The 24,673-nt window shown below is 43.9% G+C and overlaps 1 protein-coding gene across 1 annotated transcript; it reads right to left on the bottom strand.

Moving 5' to 3' along the window:
* LOC126259582 (UPF0184 protein AAEL002161) lies at positions 1 to 24,673 on the bottom strand. The gene is made up of 2 exons (XM_049956490.1): positions 24,399 to 24,673; positions 1 to 675 (listed from the first exon to the last, which is right to left on the bottom strand). Exons 1-2 carry the CDS (start codon positions 24,520 to 24,522, stop codon positions 512 to 514), a joined length of 288 nt encoding a protein of 95 aa, XP_049812447.1. The 5' UTR covers positions 24,523 to 24,673; the 3' UTR covers positions 1 to 511.

The raw sequence follows: 24,673 nt of genomic DNA on the forward strand, positions 1-24,673 counted from the left end.
TTTAAAAGAAAACATTTATTTTGACCAAAATCTGTGGCAATTAGTGTGTGGCTGGAATATTTATTGCTGAAACTATACACACAATATTGAGAAGAGCAGGCACAACAGATGGATAATGAGGAAAGGCAGATGCTAATTTGTCTAAATAGGTGTTATAGGACAAGCAAAGGAGCCATCTGAAAGCAATTCAGTTCTTGATGTAGTAGTCTACTGCACTGGAAAATAAAGAAAGAACTGTGTGTTGGGGAGGCCAATAAGCACAGGCTTGAAGTGAGACTTCACAACTACGTATACGGATCACTGTGACTGCTATTTACAATTAAAGTGTTCCTCTGAGTGCAGGTACTTTTTCAGCTTGTACTCTTGGATATCTTTTTACAATTATTCAAAAATCACAAATGTACAATTTTTACATGATTTATGCCTCAACCTTGAAACAATAAATGCTTATTCTGCATGAAGAACTGATCAATTCATCTGCGAATACTACAGTTTAGGTGAAGTTTCATTCCTATGCACTAGGTTGTGAATTTCTGCTAAGTTCAAAAAGTTTCCTTGTTTCTCTATTACACTGCAGCAGCTGAAGGAGCTGTTCTTGAATCTCATCATTTTTCTGTTCCATTGCATCCAAAAGAGAATTTAACTGGTCAAGCTGAGAGTTGAGTTCCTCACAATCTGAAACAGCCAAACAAAAATTATCTTAAAATTCATAATGTTATATCTGATGACTATTCCAATAACGATGTGGCTTTTGATATTGACAATAACATAGGCAGACAAATGTTATATACGGGACATCTAAAAATAATGCAGTACAAATCATAACTATGAAGTCATGAGTAAATAACATGCAACCATTCACCACATAGTGGAGATGAGGAACAGTGCATGGCTACAAGTAGTTTAACATAGTAACTACGATAGCATTCTTTCCCTACTGCCAGCACATTTTCTTGAGCTCATGGCTACCATGTTGTCAAATGCCACTAGTGATGAAAGGTAACAGCTCATTTTTCTTAAGATTTTGAAGCTTATTTATATTGCATGATTAACTGGTATGTCTTTAGGTAGGAACCATGCAAGTAGTTTTGCCTTTTGAGCTCTGTAAGGTAATTTTCAACAACTTCATGTTAAAGTACTTACTAATATTACTTCCATCCATTGGTAGGAACATGTATTGTCATTTTGTTTGGTTACAATTAGGGCTTTTCATTTATGAACAATTGAGTAACAAAACAGATACCAAATATACTGTAATTACAATGTTTGTCACTTGCGACAACTCTGCTTATCATACTGTCAGCATGCTATGCTATTGGTTAACACAACATCTAATTGACTCATATTTATTAAAATTTACAACATGAAACCAGATTAATAATGTAAACAAAGTGTTTATTTGGATTGCTGTGTTATATAAAGAAATTCGATTCACATTAAAAAAATAACATAGACATATTTGAAACAGGAATCATGGTAGAAATATTTAGGATAATGTAGTTTCAGTGTAATTAACAAAAATGTAATCAGCACTGTTTATTCATATCATTTCACATATTTTTCCATGAAAACAAGAAATCTGTTATTGTCTTTGTATCTTATTCCATTGAACTTCAATTATAACCACTGGATGATAACATTTTATGTGATTATCAACAACTTCTGTAACTGTAATTGGCTAATTTGTTATATCCAATAAGACATCAATTGTTAGAAAGAGTAAATAAGATATGCACGAAATTGTGTGCAATGTCCAGTATGATGTAAGATCTTGGGCAGTGCTGTGTGATTTAATAAATTGTATACCTAAAAGTCTGATTTTTTGTCTTTTGAGAACCATGCTGTTATCTAGCCAATATTCACTTAAACTTGCAGGAGTCATCTGCAGCAAAGTATCAAAATGATGGTAAGTTCTGGTCAACATTTATTTCAGCTACTGTTTCAAAAATCATTATCTCTTAAAGCCATTTACTCTGAATTATTTTCTTTTGAGAACATTAATTCCCAGCAAGACAGTTACACTACAGTGTCTAACACTCTAACCAATCCCCACCAATGGTTGCAATCTAAAACTATAAAGCAGTAATAGCACATTGGTAAATGTGCTTTATTTTGTTGTACCATTTGAATCAATTACCTTACATTTAGTGTTGGAATTCCTGTTACATTGTGGCACTACCTAACACACTTGGAAAAAGAAAAGGCACCTTGCAACCAACAATGGAGTCAGGATTTGAGTATAACTCTGTGTCTTAGTTCTTGTCAACACCTTCACTATGCTGTGTGTGGCTCTATACATATTTAATTTGTATCATTCTACAGAGATCTTACATCATCATGTCTCGTGAGGGAATATGTAAGAAAACACAGTATTAATATTGTTGGAAAGTAGTTGCAGAATCTAAATGTGTTAGGATTGAAGGAGACTGCTCACTGCAAAGCAGAAGTGTTGCATTGTTGGTAGGCACACACGAAAGAAAGAAAACGTGCTAGCTTTCAGAGTTACCCTTCAGTCAGCTGGGTGGGTTGCTTGGATGGATGCAGCCAGTTTGCCAGATAGGAATATGGAGTAGAGCCATGGCAGGTATATGGCTGGAACAACTGAAGTGGCTGATAGGAAGCAGCATGTGCTGAAGGGAATGTGGGTGTTGAAATGAGATGGAGTGGTAACATGAAGGAAGAGGAAACTGATGGGTGGAGGATGTGGGGATAGTGAATTACCTGAGATTGAGGCCAGGATGATTACAGGAGTGTTGAATATGTTTCAAGGACAACTCCTATCTGTACAGAGAACCTGGTTGTGGATGGCTCAGATTGTAAAGCAGCCACTGAAATTGAGCATGTTGTGCTCAGATGATAGTCGTGCCACTGGATGGTGAACTTTGCTCCCCACTCCATGATGAACTTTGCTCCTTAACAGTTTGGCTATTGACCCAGGAGGACAGCTGGTTGGTAGTCATACCAGCATAAAAGGTTATGCAGTGTTTGCAGCAGAGCTCATATACGACACAGCCATTTTCACGGGCAGACATGCCTCTATGGGGTAGGATATGTCTGTGACAGGTCTAGAGTATGAGGTTGGTTGTTGGTTGGTTTTCTTTTGCAGTGCAAAAACAACTATGGTCATAAGCACCCATGTCAGAACTGTAGAACATGAAGACAAAGAGAGGAGTTAAAAATGACTACACTTAATCCCAATCGATGAAAGAGAAGATAGCTAAACACTGCTACGTAGAGAAGGATCTATAAAATACACCATGCATCGTTTGCTAAAATGGCCAGTAACTCGGACAGAAAACACAAACAAGAATGCAAGTGGTTAAAAAAGGGGGCATTCTGTCAGGAAATGGCAGACTGTCAAAGGTTGACCTTGACCACAATGAGCATGAATTGGTGGGGACCACTACTTAACAAATGGCGATGGCTAAAAAGACAGTGCCCAATACGCAACCAAACTAAAATTATCTCCTCATGGTGAGAGGGCCAAGAGGTGGTCATCCAAGCTGCTGGGACAGGCTTGTTCCCATGAAGGGAGGACCTGTGGCGATGCTAAAGTGATACCACCTGCTGACAATGGCAACACGGATCATTGGAGAGAATGTAAGAACTAGCAGGCTGAAGTACGAGCACTGCAGCCTCGGCAGCAGCGTCAGTGGCCTCGTTTCCTGTCAGACCAATGTGACCGGGAACCCACAAATATCACAGTGTCTCCATCAAGAGTGAGCAAGTGACAACTTTCCAGGACCTGTTGCACTAAAGGATGGACGGTGTACAGCACACAGAGGCTCTGAAGCGTATAGAGAGTCGGAGCAGACGATGCAATTGAAAAGCCAGTGTTGTTGGATGTACTGCATGGCCTGATAAAGGGTGGAGAGCTCTGCTGTAAATATTGATCAGTGTTCCGGAAGCCAATACTGAAACACATCGGTACCAATGATGAAGGCGCACCCGACACCACAGTCAGTCTGAGAGCCATCAGTGTACACAAAGGTACTGTCGCAAAGTTCCATGTGAAGGTTGTGAAACTGAAGGTGACAGAGCAGAGCTGCAGTAGTGTCCTTCGGAAGTGAATGAAGGCAATAGTGAACATGGGCCGCCAAACGAAGCCAAGGTGGTGAAGGGTTCACACCCACCAGGAAAGTTGAAGGTAGCTTGAAGTTAAGTTGCTGGAGCAAGAGCCGAAAATGAACTCCAGGAGATAGCACAGAAGCGCCCCATACTGGCGATCAAAGAAGTAATTGAAGGAAGAGGCACAGGTGTCATGTGGAGAAGGAAAAGGCGAACTGCAACAGCTTGAAGGTGGGTAGTCAGGGAGACTGCTTGACTATGAATGTCCTCCCGTATAAACAGCATGACTGACTCCCCCATGAGATGGAATGCTGTCCTTGGGGGAGGGGGGAAGAGGTCAAAACAGACCAGAAAGAATGCAAGAGCTCAGAGTGGTCATGAGAACGCAATTTTGTTTCCTGTAGGCACAGAACAAGTGGACACTGCGATTCTAAGGGCAGACATAAATACTCTGATCACACGCCAAGAACGTTCCATTGAAGGAGAGTCATAAAGAGGAAAGAGGAGGAGGGACAAAATGAAGGAGTGTCGCCTCAGCAGCTGCCGAGTGTCAGCCTTCAAAGACTCACTGCTACAGGGTGCAGAGACTGGAGAATCCTACTCCATGAGATCTACGGAGTCGCCGGCATTCTCCTTCTGTCGATCTTCAGAGTTCAGGGCACACAAACAGTTGGCAGTGTGCACCGGCGATACAGAGTTTGGCTGGGCAAGGGTATCACGTGGCAACACCGTCAAAAAGGATCTCCGAGTTGGTGAATAAGAAGACCATTTGTCTTTGCTTGACTTCTTGCGGCCTTTCTGGTTGGCAGAGGAAAACTCAGATGTTTGTTGGATGGAGGAGCATAGGAAGTCTTTGTGGGAGTAGTCCTTCTGCCCTCTCCAGCCTGCTGGGTGTGTAGCACGTGACTTTGCCATGTGAGACGAAAGTTTGGTGGCTTCTTGCACAGCTGGATGAGGAAACGGCGATGCTACCATGACACTGGGTGATTTCATAGCTGCAGTGCTGAATTTGAGGTTGCATGTCTGCATGGCCAAGTCCTTCATGGAGTGTGATGTAGCAAGAACTGTATTGTAATTACCAGATGGTAGAACGCAGGGTTTGTGGCTAGCCAATAAATTGCATGTGACCGGGTAAGGCACTTTTTCCTTTACCCAGATCTCCTGGACAGCACACTTATCAAGTTACATGGGACAATCTTGAGAAGAGGCAGCATGGTCGCCATTGCAGTTGAAACAGCGGGGAGAAGAATGCAGACTATAGCCCTTGTGAACATCCCAACCACAGGTTACACATTTGGCCAGGTGATGACAGGACATTGAGTGTGGTTGAAACGATGACACTGGTAGTAGTGCATCAGGTTCGGAATATACTCTCGGAATGTGATAACTTTATACCATGCTTTGATCTTGGATGGAAGCACCACTCTATCAAAAGTGAGAAAAAGACTGTGTATGGGCACTAAGGATGCATCTACCTTTTTCATTACGCAATAGACTGCAATGGCACCTTGATCAGATAAGTACGTTTGGACTTCTGCCTCAGTCAGACCATTGAGCAGCCCAATGGAGAGGGGGGGGGGGGGGGGAGGAGAAGAAAAAAATAAAACCCAGGGGAAGAATTCAGAGTTCTTTGGGCCTTGACGTGAACAGGATAGCCATGGAGAAGCGAAGCAGCAAGCAGTTAATGTGCTTGAGAATCAGAAGTGTTCTCCTACAGCAAAGTGCCACTGCATAAATGAGAGCATGATTTCACAGAGTTGGCAATTGCATCAACTTTCTGAATAAGAAATGGGTTTACCATTGCAAAGGACTGACCACCTTCAATAAATGAAACGAGAACCCATGGGAGGGCCTTTGAATGAGGAACCATGGTGCAGCTGGGAGGGTCTTTGACTCAAGAGCTTCATCCCATTTATGTTTGGTAGATGTTGACTGTGAAGATGATGACTGGCTCATTGCGAGAAAATGCCCCAGGATTGCCAGCGTGCTCCTTCCAACTGCCCTTCCCCCCCCCCTCCCCCCCTGGAGGGGGGCTAACCGCCTTAGGGGATTGTTCACACCTCAGGTCACATCTTCCGAACACATGCCAGAGGGACCAATCAGCTATTTGGGAAGGTAACACCTCAGGCTGTAACCCCTCCCTGGGCCTGGCCTGTATAAAGTGGTACGTTGAACCCTACTTATCGACCCGGGGATGAGAATTACGCAGTACCCAGTTATGCATCAGATGCATGGGCAGGCCTTAAGAAGTGCACAGGGAGTAGGAAGAAAAAGAGAAACCTCAAATGCTGAAGCAAAAGGAGGATAGGAGAAGGTGAACAAAGAAAGAAGAAAGGAACAAAAAACAGTGGTGAGACTGTTCTGATGTCAGCTACGGAAAATGCGAAACAACATTCCCAAAAGCACCTCAGACATGTTCCCCAAGGGAGGGGAAAAGGAACAGCGAGAGGATAGACATGCAGCACAGAAGGGAAAAGATGCTGCAAAGGCTGGGGCCCCATGGTAGCCAAGCACGAACCCGACAAAGAGTGGTGAGCCCCTTGGGAGGGGTGGGTTGGTTTGTTTTGCTTTACGGCACATAAAGCAACTGGGGTCATACGTGTTCAAGTCAAAACTATAGAACACGAAAACAGAGAGGAGTTGGATGACTATACTTCAGTCTCAATTGACATAATAGAAGACAGTTAAAAACAGGCCTGTAGGAAAAGGGCAAAAAAGACACCATACAGAAACTGAGGTCCAAAACTAAAAATTCTCCATATTGATTTGGCAGATAACAAGTAAAACGAGGTCGACAGCCCATGTGTGATTTGCTAAAAAGGTTGATAAATCAGACGGCAAACCCAAGCGGGAACGTAAGTGGTTACAAAAGGTGCATTCCATCGGCAAACTTGGGCTCAATGTGCACAAAGTGGTGGGGTAGTGATACTTCGCGAATGACGATGGCTAAAAAGGCACTGCCCAATACACAGCTGAATTAAAATAACCTCATCGTGGTGGGAGGGCCGAGATGAGGTTGTCCAAGTTGCTTGGAGATGCTTAATAAGCCAGAGCTTATTCCTGTGAAGGGAGGACCACTGACAATGCCAAAGGGACACCACCTTCTGACAGACGGCAACACAGAGATCATCAGAGGGAATACAGGTACCCGTGGGCTGAGGTACACGGACTGCAGCCTTGGCAGCAACCTCATTTCCTGGCAGACCGACATGACCAGGAACCCACAGAAAAATCACACAGGCTCCACCAAAAGTAAGCAAGTGACAGTTTTCCTGGACCCGCTGCACTAAGGGATGGGCAGTGTACAGTGCACATAGACTTTGAAGGGCACCGAGTGAGTCTGAGAAGAGGGCACAATTGAAAAGGCTGTGTCACCGGATTTACTTCGTGGCCTGATACAAGGCAAAGAGCTCGGCTGTAAGTACTGAGGAGTGTGCCGGAAGCCGATATCGAAAGACACAGGTACCAATGACGAAGGCACACCTGTCCCCATGGTCAGTCCGAGAGCTATCAGTGTATACAAAGGTACTATCAGGAAGTTCCATGTGACAGTCGTGAAACTGAAGGTGATAGACTGGGGCTGGAGTAGTGTCCTTAGGAAGCAAATGAAGGTCAAGGTTAACATGGGTCGCTTCATGAAGCCAAGGTAGTGAATGGTTAACACACACTGGGAAAGTTGCAGGTAGTATGAAGTTAAGCTGCAGTAGCAAATGCTGAAAGCGGACTCCAGGAGGTAACAGAGAAGAGGGATGAGCCCCAAACTGACGATGAAAGGAATCATCAAAGAAGGAGGCATAGGAAGGGTGGTTACGCGTGGCAGACAAACAGCATGCATACCTGCTGAGGAGAAAGTCACGGTGGTAGGACAGGTAGTTCAGCAGCTTCAGCATACAGCACTCAACCCGGCTGGTGTAAATGGCACCCGTGGCCAAACAGATTCCACGATGGTTCAGACGGTGTAAGAGGGATGGGCGTGTAGATGCGTAAACAAAGCACCCGTAGTAGAGTTTTGAATGGACAAGGGACCAATACAAACTGATGAGGGTGGTTCAATTGGCACCCCGGGTAGTACCATTGAGGACACACAGGACACTGAGGAACCGCGTACAGCGGGCTGCCAGGTAAGATGCATGGGAGGACCAAGAAAGTTTCCTATCAAGCATGAGCCCCAGGAATTTCATATTTTCAATGAAACAAAGGGCAACAGGCCCAAGATGTAAAGATGTAGGGAGAAACCACTTGCATTGTCAGAAATTCACACAGACAATTTTGTCAGTGGAAAAGCGAAAGCCATTGTCGATGCTCCAGGAGTAAAGACAATCAAGACACCACTGAAGGCGCCGCTCAGTGAGACACATCTGTGGATAACTCCAATAGATGGCAAAATCGTCAACAAAAAGGGAACCGGAGATGCCCGGTGGGAGACAGGCCATGATAGGTTTAATGGCGATAAAGAGGATGACACTCAGGATGGAACCCTGAGGCACACAATTTTCCTGGATGAAGGTGTCCAACAAGGCAGATCTTGTAAAACTGCCTGAAGGAAACAGGGCAGGCGGGCATGGAAGCCCCACATGTAAAGAGTACGGAGGATACCAGTTCTCCAGCAGGTATGTAGGTCTTCTCAAAATTGAAAAACAGGGCCACAGTTTGGATTTCCGAAGAAAACCATTCATGACATGGGTGGACAAAGTAACGAGATGGTCACCTGCAGAATGCCATGCTTGAAATCCACACTGTGCATTTGTCAGTAAATTGCGAGACTCGAGCCACCACACCAGCCAGCCACAATCATATGATCCATCACCTTGCAAACACAGCTGGTAAGAGAGATGGGGCAGTAGCCAGAAGGAAGGTTTTTGTCCTTACTGGGCTTAGGTATTGGTATGACGGTGGCTTCATGCCAGTGTCCAGGAAATGTGCCCTCTGCCCAGATGCAGTTGTACGTGTTAAGCAGACAGTGTTTGCCCGCAAGAGAAAGGTGTTGCAACATCTGAATGTGGATGGGGCGGAGGATCAGGATGAACTGAGAGTATGATCGAGCTGCCTCATAATAAAGGCAGCATTGTAGCACTCACAATTCGGAGAAGAGAAGGGCATCGCCCGAGCCGCCTCCACTCGTTTCCCATGGAGAAAGGCAGGGTGATAATGGGAGGAGCTCGAAACTTCCACAAAATGGTGACCCAAGGTGTTGGAGATAGCAAGAGAGTACACGATAACATCATCTGCTACTGTGAGGCCAGAAGTGGGCGAATGGATCTTGGTCCCACAGAGCTGTCGAAGAGGTTGGCCCACATGACAGAGGAAAGGGTGGAACTGTTAAAAGAACTAATGAATGAAATCTAGCTAGCTCGTTTGCTATCCTGCAGAATGTGAAGACACGCTGCACGCACCTGGTTATAATGAATGCAGTTCGCCATTGTAGGATGACAGTTAAAAACACAGAGAGCAGGTCTCCGTGCGTGAATTGCATCGCAGCATGCCTCAGTCCACCGAGGGACTGGGACAGGACATGATAAACACAAGGTACGAGGAATGGAACATTCTGCAGCAGTAAGGATAACATTGGTGAGGTTGTCCACCTGGTCATCACAATTGTGGAATGTTGTCCTTTGAAGGTCGCCAGGGAGGAGTAAAGCTGCCAGTCAGCCAGCCTCGGTAAGCTGTCATTTGGGCGTGCATACGGACGGCGTAGGAGTCCGCAAATGGAGAGCACATGGGAAATGGTTTCTTGAGTAGATGTCAGAGAGAATACACCACTCAAGACGATGGGCAAGTTGGGCAGTGCAAAACGATAGGTCCAAATGGGCATAGGTGTGCGAGGAGTTGGAAAGGAATGTGGGTGCTCCAGTGTTAAGCAGAAGACATTAAGTTGGTTAAGAAGGTCAGCCAAGAGGACACCTCTTTGGCAGATCCTGGGAGAACCCCAATGGGGACAATGTGCATTAAAGTCACGAAGTAGCAAAAAGAGGGGAGGCAGCTGCCCAATAAGCTAAAGGATGTCTGCCCTGGTGATATTGAATGACAGAGGTACATAAATGATACAGAGGGAAAGAGTCAGGCGGGGAAGCAAAAGGTGAACTGCAACCGTTTGAAGATGGGTTGACTATGAATATCGTCCCATATGAGCAGCATGACGCTCCCATGAGATGGGATGCCGACCTCAAGAGGAAGGTAAAAATGAATCGGTAAGTAATGTGAAAGCTCAAAGCGGTAATGAGGGCACAATTTCATTTCCCAAAGGCAGAGTACAAGGGGGTGCTGCAATGCTAAAAGCATCCATAAATCATCTTTGTGGGACCGAAGGCAATGTTCCATTGGTGGACAGTCATGAGGAGGAAGAGATGTAGGGGTGTCAACTCAGCAGCTGGCGAGTGACAGCCGATGTAGCGTCACTACTGCAGGGCACAGAAGCAGGAGGATCCTGCTCCATGGGGTCCACAGAAGCAATGGTTTGCTTGTGTGGTCGGTCCATAGAGTCCAACACTGAAAAACGGTTGGTGGTGCGCATCGGCAAGACAGAGGCTGGCTGGGCTAATGTATCATGTGGTGACACAGTTGAACAGGATCTTTGGGTTGGTGAAGGAGAAGACCATTTGTCTTTGGTGGACTTCGAGTCTTTCCAGTTAGATGATGATTATGGTGTTGCTTGGCTAGAGGGCTGGAGAAAGTCTTCACGGGAGTACTCCTCCCGTCCTTTCCTGCCTACTGGTTGTGTAGCTGGTGGCTTTGCCCCTTGAGACGAGAGTTTGACAGTTTGTTGCACAGCAGAACGGGGGAATGGCGATGCTACCTTGATTTCACAACCTCAGAGCTGAATTTGAGGTCACATCCCTGCGTGGCCATGTCCTTCATGGGGTGAGGGGTAACAAGACAGAACTATAGGTGCCAGACGGAAGAACACAGGGTTTGCGACTAGCCAGTAACTTGCGAGCTACTGGGTAAGACACATTGTCCTTTACCTGGATCTCTTTGACAGCCCGCTCATCAAGATACACGGGACAATCCTGAGAGGAGGTGGCATGGCCACCATTGCAGTTGATACAGCTGGAAGGAGGCGGACAATCGCCCTCATGTGTATCCCTACCACAGGTTACACATTTGGCTGGGTGTCAACAAGACGTTCTAGTGTGGTTGAAACTATGACACTGGTAGCAGTGCATTGGGTTAGGAATGTACAGTTGGACTGTGATAATTTCATATTCTGCTTTGATCTTGGACGGCAGCACCACTATATCAAAGGTAAGGAAATGAGTGCAGGTGGGCACTAAGGAGGAAGCTATCTTTACCATTACATGATGGACGGCAATGACACCCTGATCAGAGATTTAAGATTGGATTTCAGACTCGGTTAGACCATCGAGCAGCCTGGTGTAAATTACACCACGGGAAGAATTCAAAGTTCTATGGGCCTCGACACTAACATGGTAGCCATGGAGAAGTGAGGCAGCAAGCAGCTGTTCTGCTTGAGAATCAGAAGCAGTCTCCAAAAACAAAGTGCCATTCTGTAAACGAGAGTAGGATTTCACAGGGCCAGCAATTGCATCAACACCTTTCTGAATAATAAACGGATTTATCATGGCAAAAGACTGACCGTCTTCAGTATGTGAGACCACAAGGAACCATGATGCAGCAGGAAGGGTCTTCCAACCATTAACCTCATTATTTTTAAGTTTCGTAGACGTTGACTGGGAAGATGATTGACTCATTGCAAAAAAATCCCTCATGATTGCCAGCATCTCTGATGGCGCGCTCCTTCCAACTGGGGACTCCCTTCACAAGGGGCCCACACGCCTTAGGTGATTGTTCACACCTCAGATCACACCTCCCGAATGTCTGACAGAGGGACCAATTGACAATTTGGGAAGGTTGCAGCTCAGGCAATCACCCATCCCTGGGCCTGGCCTGTACCAGGGGGTACATGCGAATGCTACCTGTCGACCTGGGGCTGGGAATTATGTGTACCCAGTCACCTGTTACATGGCAGATGCATGGGCTGGCCTTCAGGAGTGCACAGGGAGGAAGAAGAAAAAGAGGAACCTCAAATGCCTAAGTGGAGGAACAGGAGGAGAAGGGAAACAAAGAAAGGAAAAGGGAGCTAAACACAAAGGTGAGACTGTTCTTACATCAGCAACAGACAATGCAGAACATTCTCAATAACATCCTAGGCATGTTCCCCAAGGGAGGGAAGAAGAATAGCAAGAGGATATACATGCAGCATGGAAGGGAAAAAACGCTACAAAGGCTGTGGCTCTGTGGTAGCCAAGCACCAAGCATGAACCTGCCAATGGGTGGTGAGCCCCCTGCGAAAAGGGGGAAGGGGGGAGCGAATACAAGGTGCTGTGTGGGTGGAATGGACAGTCTTGCACCCTTGTTTGTCATGCAAATATGATCCCTGTGGCAAGTGGTTGGGAATAGGAGTGGCATGGGATGGACTAGGATATTCTGTAGGTTGGTTGGGTAATGGAACACCACTTAAGGAAGAGTGGATAGGATTTTGCTCTTTTCAGGTCAAGATGGTAGCTAATCGAAGCCCTGGTGAAGGATATGGTTCAGTTGTTCCAGTCCAGAGTGATACGAGGTGACAAGGGGGCACTCCTCTGTAGCTGATTCTTGGGGGTGGTGGGAGTACTGGGGTACATCTACATCTACATCCATACTCCGCAAGCCACCAGACGGTGTGTGGCGGAGGGTACCTTGAATACCTCTATCGGTTCTCCCTTCTATTCCAGTCTCGTATTGTTCGTGGAAAGAAGGATTGTCGGTATGCCTCTGTGTGGGCTCTAATCCCTCTGATTTTATCCTCATGGTCTCTTCGCGAGATATACGCAGGAGGGAGCAATATACTGCTTGACTCCTCGGTGAAGGTATGTTCTCGAAACTTCAGCAAAAGCCCGTACTGAGCTACTGAGCATCTCTCCTGCAGAGTCTTCCACTGGAGTTTATCTACCATCTCCGTAACGCTTTCGTGATTACTAAATGATCCTGTAACGAAGCGCGCTGCTCTCCGTTGGATCTTCTCTATCTCTTCTATCAACCCTATCTGGTATGGATCCCACACTGCTGAGCAGTATTCAAGCAGTGGGCGAACAAGCATACTGTAACCTACTTCCTTTGTTTTCGGATTGCATTTCCTTAGGATAGTTCCAATGACTCTCAGTCTGGCATCTGCTTTACCAACGATCAACTTTATATGATCATTCCATTTTAAATCACTCCTAATGCGTACTCCCAGATTATTTATGGAATTAACTGCTTCCAGTTGCTGACCTGCTATATTGTAGCTAAATGATAAGGGATCTTTCTTTTTATGTATTCGCAGCACATTACACTTGTCTACATTGAGATTCAATTGCCATTCCCTGCACCATGCGTCAATTCGCTGCAGATCCCCCTGCATTTCAGTACAATTTTCCATTGTTACAACCTCTCAATATACCACAGCATCATCCGCAAAAAGCCTCAGTGAACTTCCAATGTATATGAGGATATGGCACAGGAAACAAAGGCCTTCAGCATACTGGGCAAGGGACTTCTCATCACTGCAGATATGTCACCCACGAGTGGCTATGCTGTGTGGGAGGCATCCTTTTGTGTAGAAGGGATGCCAGCTGTTCAGATGCAGGTGTTGGGGTGCTGTTGGTGGTTAGCGGGTTAAACGTGGACAGAGGTATGGATGGAGCCATCAGAGAAGTGGAGGTCAATGTCCATGAAGGTGGCGTGTTGAACAGAGGAGGACCATGTGAAGCAGATAGGAGAAAAGGTGTTGAGCATGTGAGGAATGTGGATTGGTGTATGGCCCTGGATCCAGATCATGAAGATACCATCAATGAACCTGAACCAGACTACAGGTTGGAAGTTTTGGGAGGCTACGTAGGTTTCCTTTAGATGGTCCATAAACAGGTTGGCAAAGGAGGGTGGCAAGTGGGTGCTCAAGGTTCTGCCGTGAATTTGTTTGTAAATCTTCCCCGCCAGCTAAAAGTAATTGTGGGTCCGGATATAGTTGATACATTGCATAAGATATGAGGTGGTGGGTTTGGAGACTGAAGGACATTGGGAGAGAGAGTGTTTGATAGCAGCAAGGTCATGGGCGTGAGGTATGTTTATGTATATGAAGATGGCGTCAACAGTGATGAGTAGGGATGCAAGAGATAAAGAAGTAGAGGTGGTGGAAAATCTGCGAGGGAAGTGGTTAGTATTTTTTATGTCGGAGGATAGGTTTCAGGCAATTGGTTGGCTTCAGTGGGAGCACAACAGCCAGCTACAATGGGGTGTCCAGGATTGTTGGGTTTGTGGATTTTGGGAAGCGTGTAGATTGTGTCTGGGTGAGGCATTGTTGGGAGTGAGGAGGAAGATGGACTCAGGTGAGAGGTTCTGGGAAGGATCTATGGATTTCACTTGGGACAGGAAGTTATACTGGACCCCTGGGATGGGATCACTCTGGCAAACTTGTTGGTGGATGAGTCAGACAGTTGGTGGAGGCCTCCCAGCAGGTAGTCACTGAAACACATCACAACAGTCTTGGAGCCTTTGTTTGCAGGAGGATGATTAGATCTGGATCGGTTTTCAGGTTGTGTACTATGGGCATATTTTGTTCTGCTGGAAGATTGGTGTTCTGAGGAAGGGATTTGGAAAGGATGGTGAGGCCAAGTTGGTGGTAAGGAATTCCTGGAAGCTGGCTAGGATGTGATTGGGTGGAACTAACTGACTGACTGAGGTACGTTATGGGAATAAACTGTGAGGTCTTCAGTCGCATGATTCAAAAGTTACTTGTGTAAGATAAAGGGTCTACTAAAAGTGGACAGATCCAGTCAGAGGTGTCAAATTATAAAGTGAGGAATCTAAAAACACACACACAGCAGAAGGCATAAAAGGGTGGGCCAAATCCAAAAACTGGAAAAACAGAAGGATAAAAGAGCAGCCTTTGCAAGAGGAGTGGTCAAGGGTCCCAGATCCACAAAACATGAAGAGAGGCCCCAAACACGACCACCCTGCCCCTACTCCACAAGTAAAGCAACTGAGAACAAAAACCTCTTTCACATAGCAAACTGAGGACCAGTTCAACCGTCCATGAAACGTCCACTAATATTAAAGAGAAGGAATCTTGTAGCCTATACTTAATATTATATTCCACAAATATATGGGATACCGTCAGTCTGGCTCCACATCCACAATGTAGGGGGTGGCTCGTTATGCAAGAGAAGACAATGGGTAAGTCTAGTATGACCGCCATAGACAGAAAAAGACAGTGGACTCCATCCAAGAGGAGCAGAAAAAAGAGCGCCAAACTGCAGTCGTCTCCTTGATTATGCAGTGTTGATTACTGAGTACAGTAGAGCACCAGATGTCATTCCACTTTTGGGCAAAGAGAGATTTGATGTGTATCTGCATATCTGCACCTACATCATGAAAGGGACTGGGGTAAGTATCTGCCTCTCGAACCAAATGGTCAGTATTTCATTCCCTGGAATGCCCATGACTTGGGACCCAGAGGAAGACAACAGAGCAGGCGGCACAGACAAGGGCAGAGACGAGGTCATGGATAGCGGAAACCAAAGGGTGATAACAATAGCATCAGTCTATAACCTGCAAGCTGCTCTTCGAGTCTGTACATATTAAAACACTGTGAAGGGATGTGTATCCCGCCTCATCTATAATTTTGGGACCATCAGTGTAGAAGATGGTAGCACCCTGGAACTCTTCAAGAATGGAATGTACATGATGCTGGACTATCATAAGGGCGACAGAGATCTGAGGACCCTGAATTATGTCAGTTCTAATCCTTGATCGAGGCACCACCCGAGGCGGGGGGGGGGGGGGGGGGGGGCTGATTCACGAAGCACTTTCCAGCAAATGGAGATGAAGATCCTGACAGAGGTATGTGAGACACATTCGAAACTGCAATGCCACCCGAGGGCAGCTATCAAGAGGGAGACGCCCCTCAAATTGTAAAGAGGACAGGGTCATGAGAGGGTCAGGGAATCACCGAATGTCGATTGTGTGAGAAACCAGGAGCTGGCTCTGTCATATTTGTGGAGGAGCAATCCCTGCTTCTGCAAGGAGGCTTCAAAGGGACTAGCGCAAAAGGCACTGATAGCCAGATACATCCCACAATGATGAACAGGGTCAAGTAGTTTCTGGATAGAAGGAGCTGCTAAGTCATGAACATGACAACCATAATCTAGTCTGGATGAAACCAAAGCATGGTAAAGATGGAGACAGATAACACAGTCTGCACCCCAGAATGTGTGGGCCAGGTGGAGGAGAGCATTAAGCTTCTGCATGCAGGTAGTTTTCAGGTGGCAAATATGGGGTAGACCCATGAACTTTTTATCAAAAATAAGGCCCAAGAAACAGAACTGTGCTACAACATCTAGGCACTGGGCACCTAAATAAAGTTTTGGATCGAGGTATACTGTGTGTCGATGGCAAAAATGCATAACCCGCATAGTGCCAGTGGCATGAGGAAGAGTGGCAGTAACTTCTTGCAGACCACATCAATGCAGTCCAAGATGGAGGTGTTGAAGTGCACAGTACACACATATACAGGCCAAATGGCTCTGAAGATGCCCAATGTGGGGGCCTGTCTGCCTGGCGGTGGAAGGGAAATGACAGCATCACCTGAAAGTGGTCACTGTTACACAGATCATCTTGGGGTGACCAATGTAGCGAAGCCACAAGAGCAGGGAAGGAGATCATGAGATCAATATCAGAAAAGGTGCTATTAGCAGCACTGAAGTGGGTAGTGGAACTGTCACTGAGGAGAGACAAATCAACGTCTATAGTAAGTTCGTCAATTAGAAGTAGAAGACCAGTACTTGTCGAAGTGGCACTCGTGAAAGAACCCCAAGCTCCATGGGGGAGGGGGGGGGGAGGGGATGGTGGTATGAACTGAAAGGACTTCCACTCTTGTTGCCCAACATTTCCAATCAACTGCCCAAAACCTAGCCCCACTCATTGATACCAACCAGTTCCTTTACTGACTTTCCATCTTCCCTACACTTTACCTCCTTGATCCTTATTCATCACTACTGATGCCACCTCCCTATACACAAACATCCCTCATGTCCATGGCTTTTCCGCTATCAAACACTATCTCACCCAATGTCCTTCAGGCTCCAACCCCACTACCTCACTCAGCAGTTGAGTCCCATAGTGCTCAGAGCCATTTGAACCAGAGCCCACTACCTCATATTTTATACATCTTACTACCTATATCCTGACCCACAACTACTTTTCCTTGAAGGGACGGTTTACAAATAAATCCACAGCACAGCCATGGGCACCCACATGGCATCCTCCGAAGCCAGCCTATTTATGAGCCATCTAGAGAACACCTAGGCTGGCTCAGGCGAAGAGGGCAGGGAAGGCTCTAGAGGCATGGTGAAGCCAGCTTTCCTAAAGGAGTAAACCCTGAAAAGAAATCCTGCCAGCTCGGGGCAGAACAGTGGCAGCCCCACTACTGGGCTAACCCTGCGCAGCACCTGCAATGCGGCCAGGGGCTGTTTTACCCCCACAAAAAACCTAACAAGTGTGGCTTGGAATAGGATCAAACCCCATAAGTTGAAAATGGCTAGGTACACTGGTTTACAAGTTGGCGTATGGAATATTAAAAGTCTGTGTAGACCTGGAGCTGTTAAGACAACAGTCTCTGAACTAGAAGAGTATAAAATGAATGTTACTGCATTACAAGAAACAAGGTGGCTAGGGGAAGGGATATTACACGAGAAGAAATCAGTAATCTTTTATGGAGGTTGTAAAGAAAATGGTAAGCATGAAATGGGATTTGTGATGAGTGAGCGGTTGATAGGGCTGGTGCAGGCCTTCAGTGAAGTCAGCAACAGCATACCGTGTCTAACTACTAGGTATTGGTATGGCAATCTCACCCTTGTTTAATGCATATGGACCAACAAATGTAAGTGATGAACAGGAGAATAATGAATTCTATGAAGAACTGGAAAGAACAGTGGGGAGTATTGGCAACAGAAATCTGAAGATTATTCTGGGAGACTTCTATGCCAAAGTGGGACAACAAGAGATGTATATACCAACAATTGGAAAACAGAGTTTACATGCAAAAACAAATGAAAATGGCCTGCTGTTAATCAGTTTTACATTAAGTCAGAATCTTGTAGTGAGCTCATCTTTCCCCCACAAACAGATCACAAAGGCACCTGGATTTCCCCAGATGGTTGCACCGTCAACCTGCCAGATCATCTGCTGATAGATGAGACACACAAGAAGTGTGTGATGGATGTGAGATCGTACAGAGGAGCAGATGCGAACACAGACCACTTCCAAGTCATAGTCAAATTACTGTTACAGCTGTGCTACAAAATGAAAAAGAACAACACGCCCAAGGGACAGTTTGATATTGAGAAGTTTAAGGATCCAGAGATATGCCAGCAGTATAACATTAAAGTGCATAACAAGTTTGAAGTATTGGCATCAGACCATGCTGATGAAATAAGTGCTAACAAGCAATGGGAAGAAATAAGGACCTCTGTAACTGAAGCAGCTGAAGAAATTCTAGGAAAGAGAAAGCTAACAACTAAGAATAAATGGTTCAATGAGACATGTGAACAAGCTCTGAACACCAGGAAGAGAGCAAGGGTGGTGCACATGCTGGACAGTCAATGCGCATAACAACATGAAGCACTAAAGACCATAAGAAGAGACACAAATAGGATTCTGGGAACAGAAAAAAGAAATTACATGAACAATATGATTGATGACATTGAAAAGGCAAATACAATATCAGACAGCATGAAAATGTTTCAGATGTTGAAACATGTGAGGAATGGTCACAGAAACAAAGCTTTAGTTAATGATAAGCTGTAGTTAATGGTAAGGATGGCAATATGCTAACAGACAAGAAAAAAAAATTCTGAATAGGTGGAGAGAATATTTTGAAGGGTTATTAAATGCTGAAGATCCAGAGAGTGTCTTTTCACATGAGAATAATACAGAGGGTGAAGGAGAAGCTGCAAACATTCAAGTGACTCAAAAAGATGTAGGAAGAGCAATGAGGAAACTAAAGAATATTAAGGCACCAGGAGAAGACAGGATAACGACAGAGTTGTTGAAGGAAGGAGGAGAAACACTTCAGAAATAGCTATACAATCTCATAAAAGACATGGGAAAAAGATGAAATTCCAGAAGAGTGGAAATCAGCTGTCACTATCCCACTGCATAAAAAGAACAGTAATAGGAATTGTAACAACTACAGGGACATTTCTCTGCTAAGTGTACCTTACGAAGTTCTGTCTTTAATAATACTTGAAAAACTTGAGCCATTTGCAAAAGATATCGTAGCAGAGTACCAGGCAGGGTTCCAAGAATGACGATCGACCATCGATCAAATTTTCACCATGAGGCAAATCTGGGAAAAGTGTTGAGAATTCCACCATCGGTTTCTGGTGATGTTTGTGGACTTCTCAAAGGCTTAGACAGTATCCACAGATTAAATATGTACAACATCCTGAGAGAGCTTGGTATACCAATGGAGTTAATAAATATGTCAAGGTTTGCACAGCGGAGACAAATGCCAAAGTCAGATACCAAGGGGAGCTGTCCAAGGAATTCCATATCAGAATGGGTGTGAGACAAGGTGATATTTCACCACTGTTATTTAATCTGGTCCTAGAGAAAGTAATCTGAGAAATGAAAAGAGAAAACAAAGGGGTGACGCTAAATGGCAGGACAGATTTATTGGGTTATGCAGATGACATCGCAGTTCTAGCAGAACCAGAGGAAGAAATGGCAGAAACTGTAGAGGACCTAGCGCAAAATGCAAGTAAGACTGGGTTATGGATTAATGCAGAAAAGACTGAGGTAATGGAGGTATCCCATTACAAGTAGGGATATGGAAATTTGCTAAAGTGGAAAATTTTAAATACCTTGGTACATGGTTAACAGGCAAAACAATTAAAAACAGGAAATAAACCAACATATTGTGAATGACTCAAACTTATTTTAGTCTGAGATAATGTCATCCAAGAATCTGTCAATTAAGACCAAACTCATAGCATACAATGCCATGATAGTGCCAGTATTATTTTATGGGACAGAAGCCCTAAGCACAACAAAGAAGGATGAAGAATACTTGTTGGTCTTTGAAAGAAAAATTATGAGATGTATCTTCAGGCCTGTCCCGGAAGGGATCTAGTGGAGACATAGAAAAAAACCAAGAATTGTATGAGCTGATGAGGTAACTGAACATTGATCAAAAACTGAAAGCTCAAAGAATAAGCTTGGCAGGCCACATTGCTAGGAGACCAGAAACCTCTAAGGCAAAATGTGTACTTATGGGAAGAACTGATGGTACTCGTCTAATTGGAAGAGTCAGAAAGCAATGGGAGGATGAGCTACAGAAAGACCTTTGCCAGCTAGGAGTCCGTGACAACTAGATCGCCAACTATGGAGGAGCATTGTGAGGTCGGCACATGATCTACATGGTCCTTGATCGCCAGTTTGATTGATTGATTGATTTGAATCTCTCTCTCTCTCTCTCTCTCTCTCTCTCTCTCTCTCTCTCTCTCTCTCTCTCTCTCTCTCTGTGTGTGTGTGTGTGTGTGTGTGTGTGTGTGTGTTTTCCAGATGACATTGAAAACATAAAATTTTCTTGTGATGTATTTTTCAATATTATGTACACAGAAGTAAGTAATTTTAACTTCTCTTGCAAACTGAGCACTGTTTAGCTTTTAGTACTGTTCTGTTGTTGTTGTGGTCTTCAGTCCTGAGACTGGTTTGACGCAGCTCTCCATCCTACTCCATCCTGTGCAAGCTGCTTCATCTCCCAGTATGTACTGCAGTCTACATCCTTCTGAATCTGCTTAGTGTATTCATCTCTTGGTCCCCCTCACCAATTTTTACCCTCCACGCTGACCTCCAATACTAAACTGGTGATCCCTTGATGCCTCAAAACATGTCCTACCAACCGATCCCTTCTTCTAGTCAAGTTGTTCCACAAACTCCTCTTCTCCCCAATTCTGTTCAGTACCTCCTCATTAGTTATGTGATCTACCCATCTAATCTTCAGCATTCTTCTGTAACATCACATTTCGAAAGCTTCTATTCTCTTCTTGTTCAAACTATTTATCGTCCATGTTTCACTTCCGTAAATGGCTACACTCCATAAAAATACTTTCAAAAACGACTTCCTGACACTTAAATCTATACTCGATGTTAATAAATTTCTCTTCTTCAGAAACGCTTTCCTTGCCATTGCCAATCTACATTTTATATCCTCTCTACTTCGACCATCATCAGTTATTTTGCTCCCCAAATAGCAAAACTCCTTTACTACTTTAAGTGTCTCATTTCCTAATCTAATTCCCTCGGCATCACCCGGTTTAATTCGACTATTGAACACTGTAAACCACTGTTACAGTTAAAAATCCTGTCACTGCCATGCCTCTATATAGTGGAACTAGCTTGTTTTACAGTACAGCACTTGGAATCCCTCCACAGAAATCCAGACCACCACACACGACACCAGAAACAAAACCCAATTACAAATTATAGCTCACAACACAAAATTATATATGTTGTTCTACAATACTATTTTGATTGTTAACTGGTTTTCAGCTTACAAGGCCATCTTCAGACATTTACTGAGTATTATGACCAAAGAAGTTACAATGTTTCTCTTCCAATGTTGTTTGCAAACATTGTAACTTCTTTGGTGATAATACTCAATAAATGTCTGAAGATGGCCTTTTGAGCCGAAAACTGGTTAACAATAAAAGTAATATTGTAGAAGAAAAGCAAACTGGTGCTTTTCATTTATCATATATACCACATCCCAACAGACATAAAAACAAGCAAAAACCTCAAAATAATGAGAATTAAATTAAAGGAATTACTACTAAATCATTCTTTCTATTCTGTACATGAATTTCTTGAGACAAAATTTTAATTACTGTGAATAAGCTGTTTATTCACTTCTTGTTATCTCTACTTAGTAAGATAATTTAATCACTGTATCTTATTTACATTTTGTCTGTATCTCATATATGTATTCTGCTATGTGAGTTATGCACCATTACTGTCATCTCTCATCATACATTGCCTCTACATAATTTTCAAATGGACTTGCCCTATATCATGATGTGCTTTGCTGTACAAATTGTATGATCTACAGGGCCAATAATAATAAATAAATAAATCTATAAAGGGTAGCTGTTGGCCCTTTTCTACCTCCTTAGTAAATTTTTATGATAGTATGGAGACTGTTCAGGTGTCTTAGGAAATCACTGAGTTGTTTCTCACCATGGTTCCACACTGCAAGAAGATCAAAGAGTTTCTTAGATCGGCAAATGATAAAAGGGGGCACACTTGCAATGTTAGGAATACAGCACATACCATGTTCATGTGGAAAAGTATGTGGAAATGGCTGGATGATCCATCAAGGTGAGCACCACCAAACATTAGTGGCTTTACAGGTTGGGACACGTGGAGAAATTGGCTGTGGTGTAATGTGTGCAGTTTGAGACTGCGTACATAATAAAATTAATTGATATGGAAGTTCTTGCTGTGGAGAAGAGCTACAAAGTCTGCTTGTTCAGTGAAGCCAAACAGATGCAAAAACATGACAGTAGCTTCAACAAGAAAGAGAAAAGCCTCCTGCATCCCTGTACTGCAGCTGAAGAATCAGAGACAGAAGCCAACAGGCAGTTTGTCAGTAATTTGGTTCCTTCTACAACCCCTAGAGATCCTGTTGATATCAAGTTTGGGCCATGTGCAGTCATTCATGGTATTCAAGAGCACCACAATCTTTTCCTGTTTTTGTAAATAAACCAAAATTTTCCCCATACTATCTGAAACACACTGATGTTCTCATCTGGATTTGAACTCCATTAAGTTGTACAATGACTCAAATTGCGGAACAGTGCTCTTTGCTCCAGAAGTGAACAGGATGTCTTCAAGCTGCCAATGAAACTCTGATATCGGTGCACAGCATGATGGTTAATTCTGATATAATTCTCACATTCATTCAAGGACCTGTCTATGTTCTAACACAGTAGCCTACTAAGCAGACAGTGTGCTTTGCTGAATAACCATTCTCTACATCTTCACCTGTATCTATACTCTGCAAATCACTGTGACATGCATGTCATTGGATATATACCATTTATTAGGGCTTCTTCCTATGTTATTAAGAATGGATTGCTGGAAGAATGACTATTTAAACACCTCTGTGAATGCCATAATTAATCCAATCTTTCCCATGTTTTCCCTATAGGTGCAACACATGAGAGGCTGTAGTACACTCCTGGATTTTGGTGGGATGTGGTCTGTGGCGCACAAATCATCAAGGACTCTCCTCCAAGGAGTGAATGTGATGAGAGGAAAGCATAAGAAGATACATATGCAGCTGGTGGAGAGCATGCTTTGTCTGATGTTCAGAAGGAATACATCCTTTTAGTAATATGATTGCAATTATTCTGTTATACTGCATGATATATTCTCTAAGCTTCATCTTTATATTTTATTATGGAGGTGCCTTTCTTCAATTATCTAATTTACAAACTCCTAAACTGTTTTTTTCCCATCACATCAGACACATTCACATTTCACTTTGTGTGGCTTATTCTGGGGACTTCCAAGTTTTACATAATTTGAAATGGCATAATGTGCTGTTGCGGACCTACAGTCATTGACTGCATACTCGAACTTTTGATTCATTTTTAATGGATAAATAGGGAAGAAGTAGACCCAGGAAACAATTCTTTTGTTATACTGAGAGGTCACTAGAATACTAAAATTATCATATAATTAATAAGCAAGAACAAGACTCAACAAAGTTATTGCAGTGACAGGGGCTTGCTCCTTTTCACAATATGATGAGGCGGGGGAACAAAAAGGTGAGTGTCATGCCATGTGATGACAGCTTTTCTGACAATGAGTAGGGGTTCGATAAAAATGACATACTATTATACTGACACGCAAAAATAATGAAGCTGTTTGTTGTTCTCTTTACGTTACTGTGGTGGATTAGTTATTACATGGAACAAGAAAACTTTTCCAGTCAGCTAATGTACACTAAAGTGGGAAGTACTGGGTGAAAACGATTATATTTCTTTACAACAGTAGCAAATTGAATTTTGGTGACTAAACTATGCGCAAAATTTAAAGTGGGAGCTTCAGTTTAACATTATAATGCCCTGGCCTTGAAGCGTCATAAATTAATGAGGACATTGACTATATTATGACCTTATAGCCTAATTCAACCGTCTACTTAAGATTTCAGTACCACTCACTGTACTGACCACCCAAATTAGAACTGCTGCCAATGTATGTTAGCACCTCTCCGAGCGATAACTTACCACGGTCGAATTCCTCCGTAGTCTGCTCCAGAAAAGCGTTTGCCTGCTCCGCACTTGTGTTTGCCTCCTCCGGATTCGTATTGTTGCCTTGATTATCCATATCCTTCGTACTCTCCACTTTCATCGCGCTGCTGTTATTTTCCTTATCCAGTTTTTGATCCACCGCAAAATACCTGTCACGAGATAAACCAGTGATAATACGCTACTTGAATATAACAATTTACCCGCAGAATGAATAAATTGACAGTTCACTATCGATATTGTCAAAACCACAG

Source organism: Schistocerca nitens, chromosome 5 (genome assembly GCF_023898315.1).
Source record: "Schistocerca nitens isolate TAMUIC-IGC-003100 chromosome 5, iqSchNite1.1, whole genome shotgun sequence".
Classification (NCBI taxonomy): Eukaryota; Metazoa; Arthropoda; class Insecta; order Orthoptera; family Acrididae; genus Schistocerca; species Schistocerca nitens.

Coding starts and splice junctions, on each gene's coding strand:
- LOC126259582 (XM_049956490.1), bottom strand. CDS start 24,522: ATGAAAGTGGAGAGTACGAAGGATATGGATAATCAAGGCAACAATACG. Junction 676..24,398: donor TACGGAGGAATTCGACCGTG/GTAAGTTATCGC, acceptor TGGCTGTTTCAG/ATTGTGAGGAACTCAACTCT.